This window comes from Mytilus galloprovincialis, chromosome 13 (assembly GCF_965363235.1).
Source record: "Mytilus galloprovincialis chromosome 13, xbMytGall1.hap1.1, whole genome shotgun sequence".
NCBI lineage: Eukaryota > Metazoa > Mollusca > Bivalvia > Mytilida > Mytilidae > Mytilus > Mytilus galloprovincialis.
In genome coordinates, this window is record NC_134850.1 from 49,324,561 (window position 1) to 49,336,405 (window position 11,845).

The following is an 11,845-nucleotide window of genomic DNA, read 5'->3' on the forward strand; positions in this document are numbered from 1 at the left end:
ATTATACTCCGAAATTATAAACAGGTAAAAGATGTCAATGTTTCAGCATTTTATATATTGTATCAACATTAAAAAAAAGAAGACATTATTCAAATATGGTACTCTCGATCTATCATGCAGTATTTTACACTTCTGATCCCAAATCGGATACATTTCACCTTAGGTTAAAACATTTTTATATGTCCCTCAGATTCTACTACATTTGAAGAAAAAGAACATGAGTGAAATACAGAACAAAACCATTTATTTTTCTGGACTTTTTATTGTCACATATCTCGATTGAATTTGTCGTCAATTAACATTAGTTCATTAACCATTTTTAGACATTGAGTCAAATTGCTTGGCGTTCCAATTCATTCTTTGAACTATTCCATTCATCTTATTCTTAGAGGCATTCTTGTAACCGTTATGATTAAGGTATTCAGTGCTAACTTTATTCCATTCTCCATTCTTCATGTAACCAATGGTCTTTGGTCCAAGGTCACCTCTGTATTGGGCATTAACTACAGCTGTCTTTACATTAGCCGGTAATTTATCGAAAACATTAGCACCAAGTTTGTTTCTTGCCCGTGGTTGATAAATTTTGTCGACGTCATGCTGAAAGGCAATGCATACTCAATTGATTCTATCTTAAATTTCTTTTTTTCTTCAAACTAAAATAAACAACCATAGTATATGCTTGAAAACCTTAAAGGGACACTAGCTACGCGATATATAAAAAAATCTACAGTATGATTTTATTTTTGTTCAATTATTAATGAAAATGAGAAATTATAATTCGCTTTTAGCAGCCAGAATGGTTAAATTTTGTCAAATTACACTAATAAACATTGATAACGAATTATTCAGCTGCAAGTGAATAATTTGACCTCATTGAATCCGTGTTCATGTGAACTTCAATAAACTTCTTAGGTAGATATGGATAACGCATGCATTGTGCTTGTTCTGTTAATTAAAGACAAAGAATGTCAACATTGAAAGTGAAACAATGGTAAATCATTTAATTGACTGGTTCGATCCACAAAAAAAAAAAAAAAAAATCATTCTTATACCGGTAAAAATTATGATTAACCTATATTTTTTTTATCTATAATATGTAATAATCAGGCAGAGAAAAAAAAATTAAGACGAGTACGCTTATATGACCATCGGAGGTATAGAGGTGTTCGAAGGTCAACTCGATAGTTAATTAGATGGTGTCAAGACTAAAATACACACAAAACTAAGCTACATTTGATCGAGGTCATGTTTATATTAGACTTTTTACAATTTGGATAAATGTTTAACACGGTTATAAATCAAAAATGTGAGTTTGAGTCAAGTCGGTGAACAATGTTTCGACAACTGATGCTCCTTTAAGAAAATGAAAATTATTGAGAAAACGTCAATGCGACTTATATTGGGGCCAAGCACTTGTAATCCAAAGAAGAAGATCAACTGATCAAAATTTAAAGGAGAGGGATATATAAAACACATATTAGGTAATGTCATTCAGTCCGATCTAGAAATATCTCATCTTACAACACACTAATGTTAATATCTTCCTAAAAAGGCGACAAAACTTACATTGAACAATTTCCTTGCATCTTCTTGTTTGATAGACGCTGTACCAGCTTTTACTCTATCGAAATCAACACCAGGCAAAACGGCCTTGAATGTTTTACGAGCATCTTTTCTATCTAAGCTAAATCCATAGCCTGGAAATAATAATCTTTAATTAGTGCCGGCCATCTAGATATCAAATATGTCTTGTTTAACGTTTTGAAAATTACAGAGTAATTGGCATTTTACCTATTTTGGTTCATGAAATTTTATGAAAATTATTAGACATTCAAATTCTTATTAAATTATAAATAGTCCAGACACAATTATTTTCTGAACAGAAAAGTGAACGTAACCTTAATTTTGATTACTTTTGTAATGCTAAGTGGAGTCTTAATTTATGAAGTATACATAAAACTTTTAAAAGCCAACTTTTATCTGAAATACCACATACGAACAGATAAAGTGCAACTGACTATTTTCCGCAGTTAACATGTTTAAGAAGGCAGTTGTGAACGAGAAGTGATTTTTTTAATAACTCTTGGATCGTTTTTGGTACATAACACTTTGTTCGTTCTACATGTAAATTTTAGACATACTGATTTTATAAAGAAAAATCAACGAAGACCTCACTAAAGAATCAAAACAGACTACCAACAAAATGTAACTTTATCCAAGAAAATGTTGTTTTTTGGCGTTTTTATCGGGTTTGTGTCGAGGCAATAGTTTTTCATGATTACTTTTGCAATTTATCATTTAGAATTAAATTCTATTCTGATTATCGACAATAGCACTGTGTTTGAAATAAAAGATACCTCAATCCAGACTGTCCGTTGATTTGCTTTATAGCTGCATGAAGTTAGAACACTGACACAGGTCCACTTTAAGTCACTGTTTTATAGGGAAATATTTATTTTGCCTTTTCCTGCAAAAGGCCGAAAACGAACAGCGGTGAAGTTTCCATAAGCAGAAGAATACATAAATGTGTACCTATAGTCGGGTCTTTTTTCATTCCCTCTGTCTTTGCATTGTACATTTTTAAATTTGGTTCTCCACCGTGAGTTTCAAATGCTTTAATAACATCTTTTGTGTCTGTAAATAAGCAAAGCATATATAATGAGATTACTAATCAACACATGAAAGATTGTTTTTGTAATTCTCCAATATAACATTTGAAACAGTCAGAGGTAAAATACAGTCTGTTAATTTTTTCAACAACCAGAATTTGCTGCTTTCGATTGTGTCTAATTTGTCCGCATTGTACAAAAGTTCTGTTTTCCCTATTGAATCAAAATAACAATGGAAATTAAAATGGAACCCAGCATAAACATCTTTCAAAATCCCGGTTACGTAATTCATATCAAACGTTTCCACCAAATTACGGAATAAAAGTACTTCATGAAAATACCTCATTCCTACGGGTGTTTTGATAAAATTCTGGAAAATCACTTGAACTGACTGGACAAATTTATATTAATGCTTACATCAATCCTTGTATAAAAGTGACACCTAACATCCACGCTTTCCAACATGAACTATTTCTTAAATAGGACTACCAAATGAAAAGATAGCATAAACAGAGATATAACTAAATTGCTGTACATACAATGAAACTAATGAAACAGTTTCGAGAAATTGGTATTACAACTTTAAAATCTTATAAAAAACGAAATAATAAAGCGTACAAATTTGGCGGAATCTTAATAAAAGTTTAATCATTGTGTGATGCTACAAACAATGTTTCAATGCAATGAGATCTTTTATGGGTTAAAAAATTATTTTCATATATAGCATACTTACTTTCAGGATGCTTAAATGTTTTCTCTTTATATGGTATGTAGTTCGGGTTTTTAATGGAGGAAACTAAGTGAAAATATAAAGACATAAGATAAACAATGCTCAATCACATGATATAGTTATTACAAAGATAGACAGATGTGGTCTGATCAACATGCGTCCTTAGCGCTTTTCATGATTTACATGTACCTACATCAGGAAATGTGAAATCCAGGAATGTATGAATTTGCAATATAGTATCCATCTTAGTCACATTCCAAGAAAATATGTCGTTAATGATTTGGAAATCCATTGGCATAGGTCAAAAAGCCCCATATTGATATAATGTACGTACACTGCAGAAGGTATTAATCCCGATTCAAATTTAGAATTTTAATGATGAGTATGAAACGGGAAAATTATTGTTAAATTAAAACAACTTTGAAATTGTACAAGAAGTAAGTGTCATGTCAAAATGCTTACCAACTGGTGGTTTTGGTTTTGGCTTGGTCACTGGAATCCCTAAAAATAAGATGAAAGATGTTTTTAAATAGATATCCAATTCTATTTTATTTAGTATGAATCTGATTTATAGCGTTTCAAATTGATAAAAAATCTTCCCAAAAAAATCATCCTTACAATATTTTAACCATAATGTTCAGTTTCCTAAAATGCATTAACTTCTATTCTAATAACCCTTGCAAGGAAACAACTTCTCACTCTTTTTATAAACCATACAGTTGGAAACCATATTTTAAGAAAGGCTTATGCATGTAACAGTAGAAGAGACTAAATCGTATGTTTCAAAAATCTGCTATATACCATACTTGCATATTACTCATTATTTGGTAATAAAGTTGCTTAAGACATCAAACTGACTAATTCATAATTGGTGCTAGTTGGTTAAACCAACACTATGACTTTGGTGTGCCCTAGTTAAGAGAGTCTCAATTGCAAACAACTCATTCTTATGGCTCATTTAACTATGATGGTGGTGAACCCGCTCAAATCAATTTGAACATTCAATTATTTGAATTTTAATAAGTACTTACTGTTAACTGGTTTCCTTGACCACAATCATCCTGTAGAATAAAAATAATATAAGTATAGCTGTATTTTTTTCCTAGGTGATTTGATTTATCTACAATTTTGTATGACAGTATAAGTGTACGAAAGTCAATGATAAAGGAAAAATGTTTTATAATATTAACTTTTAAAGTATATTTGAATGTTTATCAAATTAAGGACTCCATTTCGTTTTATCTATAACGTGTTTAATAAAAAATAAATGTTACGCGAATTGTCTCATCGCTGTAACGTAATTAGTTCAGTAAAACACATAAAGAAACTGCAAAAAATTGATAAATACAGAATAGCATGTAAAAGCAATAACTCCTATAACAAATAGACCGAAAATAACTGTTCCATATTAACTTAATAGTAGATCTGGTCCTGTTTGCATTGTAATTGTGCTTTTTTGGTCAATAATGCAAAAATAAATAACAATTGTAGTTCAGGGGCAACAAATATTAGTATTCAACCGATGATTTCAGCCACGTTGACCACACTGAGCAATTTGTAGGTTTTTTTTCAACTTCATAGACAAAAGTACACACAGTTTGCAAAAAATGGTCATAAAATAGCGATAACTAATATAATGAGCTTCTGTTTAAGTGCCAGTCTGCCTAAGAATCAGGCAGTGGTGAAAACAAGACCAAAAAACCCCACTCAATTTGACATTGATTTTAGTTCATAATATGTAGTTATGCACAAAAATGACATTCATTTCTGTTTTCTGCTCTGGTAATAGAAGATACAATTTGGTTGAAATGCACTAGAAATTAACGAATAAGGGGAGATAATTCTGTAATTTGCTATCATTCTAACCAATTTTCTAACCAAGTTATTTGATATTACCAGGCACACACAAACGAAAGACTAATACTTTTTAACTCAGGATGATGGTTAGTATTAAATAGCATGATTAGCTCGGTGGGTTTTTTCTTATCATGTTTGAATTTTTACCTAAATTGCCTGATTCTTACAAAGACTGGCACTTAAATAGACAGTACGCAGAGCTGTGGGTGATCTCAAGATAAGCAGATCCTGCTACACATGTGGCACACGTCGTGCTGCTCATGTTATAACAGATCCAGTAAATAGTATAATTCGGTAGGTACCATTCATGAAATGAAAGGAGATTGTAGTTACGATGTAAGGAACATATCCGATATCATCTGTGAAACGGTTATTCCATAGTAAATGTTTGTGAAATTGAACAAACGACTTATGCCAAGTTTTGAGAATAGCTCACTTGACCCATTGGGTCACCTCAGACAAACGCAATACAATGCTATCTGTTTTAAAGTATCAACCTCAATTGCACAACAAAAAGTGGCATAAATGTTTTGGAAAATCAGTGGCATGTGTAACTTCAGAATGTAGCATTCAAGCAGATGATAAAAACTTTACATTAAAAAAAGACAGATCTGTTAATTCAATGCTTGTTTTAAAAGTCCAGGTTTAGACAAAAGAAAATCATTATGAATATAAATGTAAATGTTATAAAAAGTACCGCAGAATGTGCTTAAATGCTCTATACTGTGTCATGATTACCTTTTGATGGCTTTGGTTTAGGTAAAGGCTTCTGTTTTGGCTTTGGTACTGGGTTCCCTGAAAATGAAATTTAAGTTTTCAATCAATCAATGAAATGCTGTGCAGATTGGTAATCAGTCAATCATTGTGAGTATTACACTATCACTTAAATTAAAATTTAGTTCCCGACAAATATAGACACATGCTTTATATAGCAACAGGATAAGAGTTAAAAACATATAGCGATTAACTGTTTCATCAAACAAAAAGGGATTAATATAAGTTGCTATAACTGGTTTCCAAATCCACTATGCATAAATATGTTTAAATTTGCTTAACAAAACTTAATAATAATACAATACGACCCTTCTTTAACTTAGTTGAGGGATAATAGCAATAATGCCGGTGCATAAAGTCAGAACATCTGTGTATCTCCTGCAGAATGTCACACTTTCTGTGTATCTCCTGTAGAATCACAATTACATTTAACATATCAACATTTGGTAATACAGTTGCTTAAACATATGGACAATATATTTATGTTCACATGAAATGGATATGTATGTAAAATAAAGTTTTCTAAATGATCATTGCGACAACCGCGCAAAATATTGGACATATTATTATTTAAACTGCCAAATGAACTCACTGCTTACAGCTGGTGTTCTTGACCTCCACCACCCTGCAAAATATGAATTGAATCAATTTGGTTGCATCCCAGGAGATACATGCGAAATACTAATGGTTCAAGGTATGGCTAATGTTGTGTATAATGGTATAGTTGCTTTGAATCACGGTGCGAATCTATAAGTTTCATTCGATAATCACGCCATTTTCATATTATATCATTATATATATATATATATATATATATATATATATATATATATATATATATACAACTCGTCTAAAAATCAACCCATCAATGTTAGATCTGTAAATTTGCTTTCGCAAATTTTTGGTTCTTCCCTCGCCGGGATTCGAACCCATGCTACTGTGATATCGTGACACCAAATCGCCTGCACTGCAGCCGTCCCGCTAGACCACACGACCATCTGGGCTCTTAAAAAATAGAGCTTTCGCTGGCCATGTGTTACCTTTCGCTGGCCATATATATACGAGTCTAAATTGAAAACTACGTTCAAACCTATGATTGCGTTGGATAAAAACCGCAATTTTTATACGTGTGCATGTAAAACAAATTTCGTTGTATAAGGGTCTAAAAACAGCACAAACAACATTTTCCAAAAGACCAAAAAAGTGAAAAAGTATATATAAACAAAACGCATTTGACTAACAGGTCGAACAACTGATGTTCTTAAACCCTGCTGACTGCCATTGGCGATTGCCAAATAAAATTGATCATGAGATGTAACAAAATGGATCTTACTATAAATTTAATACTAAACAGAAAACGATAAACTTGTGACCAAAATGTCAAGCCACAAGCACTAGGTGTCAATATTTTTTTTTGTACACCAGATCTAGATTGACATATATAGATATAGGAAGATGCAGTATGAGTGCCAATGAGACAACTCTCCATCCAAGTCACAATTTATAAAAGTATACTATTATGGGTCAAGGTACGGTCTTGAACACGGAAAAACCATTCAAACGGGAAAACCAACGGTCTAATGTATAAAAAACGAGAAACAAGAAACACTTATGAACCACATAAACAAACGACAACCACTGAGCATCAGATTCCTGACTTAGGACAGGTGTACACAATTGCAGCGGGAATAAACGTTTTAATGGTACCAGACCTTCTCCCTTTTCTGAAACAGTAGTACAACATCACAACATAGAAAGACACACTATAAAATATCAGTTGGAATGACTTAACTCAATCAAAATACGAAATGACACAAACCAATACACAATGAACGAACAAATTTGATCTGTGAAACAATGTAAATACAGAGTTGATAAAAAAATATAGTTCTGATTGGTCGTGAAGTGAGCAAGTTTTTATTGGCTTGAATCAGATAAAGAACTAGGAACATATTTCGTGCAGGAGAAGATATTACATATGGCAGATGAAGAATACAATTGCATTATAGGTGTTCAAGACCAATTCAACAATTATTGCTTCCTGTAGTGCAAGAGACTGTAAAATACACGATACCTTTTAGAAACGATTTCGTTCCCGAGGGTTTCTGCAGCCCAGTAGTCAGCACTTCCGTGTTGACATGAATATCAATTATATGGTCATTTTTATAAATTTCCTTTTATAAAACTTTTAATTTTTCGAAAACTTAAAGCTTTTCTTATCCCAGGAATAGATAACCTTGGCCGTATTTGGCACTACATTTTTGAATTTTGGGTCCTCAATGCTCTTCAACTTTGTACTTGTTTGGATTTAAAACTATTTTGATCTGAGCGTCACTGATGAATCTTATGTAGACGAAACGCGCGTCTGGCGTATTAAATTATAATCCTGGTACCTTTGATAACTATTTACACCACTTGGTCGATGCCACTGCTGGTGGACGTTCCATCCCCGAGGGTATCACCAGCCCAGTAGTCAGCACTTCGGTGTTGACATGAATATCAATTATATTGTCATTTTTATAAATTTTCTGTTACAAAACTTTGAATTTTTCGAAAAACTAAAGATTTTCTTATCCCAGGAATAGATAACCTTAGCCGTATTTGGCACAACATTTTGGAATTTTGGGTCCTCAATGCTCTTCAACTTTGTACTTGTTTGGATTGAAAACAATTTTGATCTGAGCGTCACTGACGAGTCTTATGTAGACGAACGTCTAGCGTATTAAAATATAATCCTGGTACCTTTGATAACTATTAACCTTGATAAGTGATAATCTACTACCATTATATAAAAGAAGATGTGGTATGACTACCAATGGGACAACTCTTCACAAGAGACTAAATAGCACAAAATTGGCAACTTTGTAACTTAGGTTACCGAACGGTCTTCACCATTGAGCAAAGTCCATACCATATAGTATTTATAAAAGGGGCCGGAAATGACAAATGTTAAACAATTCAAACGAGAAAACAAACGGGCTTAAGTTTGTACAAAACAATGCCCCTCACGAATTTCCACGATCTGTTAAGGAAACCCAAATAATTAATTTTCCGCAACATATAAGTCTGAAAATAATCAAGAAGCTGAATATGACTCAAATGTTTCCGATTCTGTTAAGATCAAAATGACCGTTTCAGACTAATGTATGCATAAAGAAAATTTAAAAAGTTATTTTCATATATTAAGTAAAGCACATTTCATAACTTACCTCCCGACGGCTTTGGTTTGGGCGCAAGTTTTGGTGCAGGCATAGGCCTACGAGCCGGTCTTGATATTGATACTCCTTTAAGAATACAAATATAAAATTTCAAAATATCAGACGTGTGCTAAAATTTTTATGTTCGTTTTAGGATTGTTTCAAATGATGAACACACAGCGATATACATACTGTTTTAAAATGTTATAATCATATTGTTTTTTTAATTATCATATCTAGAAATTTTGACATTTGAATATTAATAACTTTCTTCGAATTTTCTAAGAATCCAAGAATACTTTTCTCTGTTTGAATAACATTCAGCAGATTACCGACCATGTCATACGAAATTCTACAAAAATGATATATCTTGTGTATTACTCCTTGTAAACACAACTCCCTACTGTACACAAATAGCTAACATATAAAGCCACATCATTACAAAAAAGATATAAAAAGCAAGGTAGAATATGCCTACTTCTATTTGAATCTCTACTTCCCCATGAAAATACTTAACAATTTTAAAAATTACATTGTAGTCCCTTGAGAAGTACTTTTACAAAAGGAACATGTACTGGTATTCAATTTGCCTTGGGTAAAACGTTTAACCGAATTTATCAAAATGTCAGAAGAGTACCCTTTTCTAAGTCATGCATTAAGATGTACAAAATTAAACAAGTAACGAAATAATGTGCATTGGGAATTGATATCGTAATATTTCATTCATATACTCTAAATAGTTTTCTTTGTGAATTATCCATTCGTCTGCTTTTTTATATTAAAGATGTATAGCATCCATCTCTGATGGAAGATTTGGGCTCTTAGAGGTGATATAACTCTATAAGTGCATTTGTATCCGTTCCAGCGCTCGGATAATACCCTGTTAAATGTACGTTACCTATTAGTTACCTAAAAAAACTCATCAAAATCGGACTTGAAATAAAAAACAAATATATTTTTTCAGCCCCCCCCCCCCCATTGGCCCCCTTAATCTCGGGTCCCATAAGAGCAATATAAATCCGTAGGCAGTCTACAAATAGAAATTTTATAAGGAATATAAAGAACAGGTTTTTATTACATTATAGATGTCTGTTTCCGTTCGATTCCGTTAAATACCAATTCCTCAGAGCAATTGGTACTTTGCTGAACGGAACGGAATAATAAATTAAAAAGTTTAAATCAGATTCAACTTGATTACTGTTTCTAATCATCGTCGGAACGAGAGGTGGAAGGCCTCTTTTAAAAAATATAATTACCCATGGAAGGAGAAAAACTTTTTGTGTAACCTGCCTTTGTGTTAAATTTTTTATTATTGATCAAGTCGAAAATGCTATCTAAAACACATACCACTCATGCAAAAAGAGGTGTCAGACAATTTTTTTATCATACTGCTTTTATTACATTATAGATGTCTGTTTCCGTTCAATTCCGTTAAATACCAATTCCTCAGAGCAATTGGTACTTTGCGGAACGGAACGGAACGGAAAAAGAAATTAAAAAGTTTAAATCAGATTCAACTTGATCACTGTTTCCAATCCTCGTCGGAACGAGAGGTGGAAGGCCTCTTTTAAAAATATAATTACCAATGGAAGAAGTAAGATTTTTTGTCTATCCGGCCTTTGTGTTAAATTCTTAATTATTTATCTGGTCGGGAATGCTATCTAAAACACTTATTTCTTCTGCAAAAAGGGGTGTCAGACACATTTTTTTTATCATACTGCTTTTATTACATTATAAATGTCTGTTTCCGTTCGATTCCGTTAAATACCAATTCCTCAGAGCAATTGGTACTTTGCGGAACGGAACGGAACGGAATAATAAATTAAAAAGTTTAAATCAGATTCAACTTGATCACTGTTTCTAATCCTCGTCGGAACGAGAGGTGGAAGGCCTCTTTTAAAAAATATAATTACCAATGGAAGAAGTTAGACTTTTTGTCTATCCGGCCTTTGTGTTAAATTCTTAATTATTTATCTGGTCGGGAATGCTATCTAAAACACTTATTTCTTCTGCAAAAAGGGGTGTCAGACACATTTTTTTTTATCATACTGCTTTTATTACATTATAAATGTCTGTTTCCGTTCGATTCCGTTAAATACCAATTCCTCAGAGCAATTGGTACTTTGCGGAACGGAACGGAACGGAATAATAAATTTAAAAAGTTAAAATCAGAACCAATGTTTCTAATCATCGTCGGAAAGGACGACGTGAGGTCAGTCTAGATATCATAATGCATGACTTGCAAATGCGTTAATTTCATGATAATTTATCAGGACAATCCGACATATTCATCTACAGAATAGTTCCCGATGTTAAACATTATTACACATTTCACCTTTAAGTATACATTTGTGTTATTTGTATATGGAAAACCGTAAAACACAGAAATTTTAAAGTTTGTTTTGTTTTAAAGATTTTTCGAAATTTTGATAAATGCCCCCTTTGGATACCTTAAATGAAATTCCGTTCCGTTCCGTTCCGTTCCGTAAAGTACCAATAGCCTATCTATAAAGTATACATTTTGATGCATTATTAAAAAAAGAATTAGCATCAGCAATAAAGGTATCTTTCATTCTTTGTTTTAGCTCATGTATATCAACATTATTTACACTTTGTTTTAGCCATACATCAGGAAAACCATAACTACATAAAAGAGGGACGAAAGATACCAAAGGGAC

General features: G+C 32.5%; 1 protein-coding gene across 1 annotated transcript; it reads right to left on the minus strand.

Annotated features, from left to right (window-relative positions):
• Positions 1–211: 211 nt before the first annotated feature.
• LOC143056746 (uncharacterized) lies at positions 212–4,385 on the minus strand. Its single transcript, XM_076229895.1, has 6 exons — positions 4,371–4,385; positions 3,802–3,840; positions 3,343–3,405; positions 2,533–2,634; positions 1,567–1,697; positions 212–597 (listed from the first exon to the last, which is right to left on the minus strand). The coding sequence occupies exons 4-6, from the start codon at positions 2,576–2,578 to the stop codon at positions 310–312; spliced, it is 465 nt and encodes a 154-aa protein (XP_076086010.1). The 5' UTR covers positions 2,579–2,634; positions 3,343–3,405; positions 3,802–3,840; positions 4,371–4,385; the 3' UTR covers positions 212–309.
• Positions 4,386–11,845: the final 7,460 nt, after the last annotated feature.

What these genes read in the sequence shown, in the direction of transcription:
- LOC143056746 (XM_076229895.1), bottom strand. Translation starts at nt 2,578, where the DNA reads ATGTACAATGCAAAGACAGAGGGAATGAAAAAAGACCCGACTATAG. An exon ending in GAAAAAAGACCCGACTATAG is followed by an intron (nt 1,698 to 2,532) that starts GTACACATTTAT and finishes TATTATTTCCAG; the next exon opens with GCTATGGATTTAGCTTAGAT. An exon ending in ATGCAAGGAAATTGTTCAAT is followed by an intron (nt 598 to 1,566) that starts GTAAGTTTTGTC and finishes ATTGCCTTTCAG; the next exon opens with CATGACGTCGACAAAATTTA.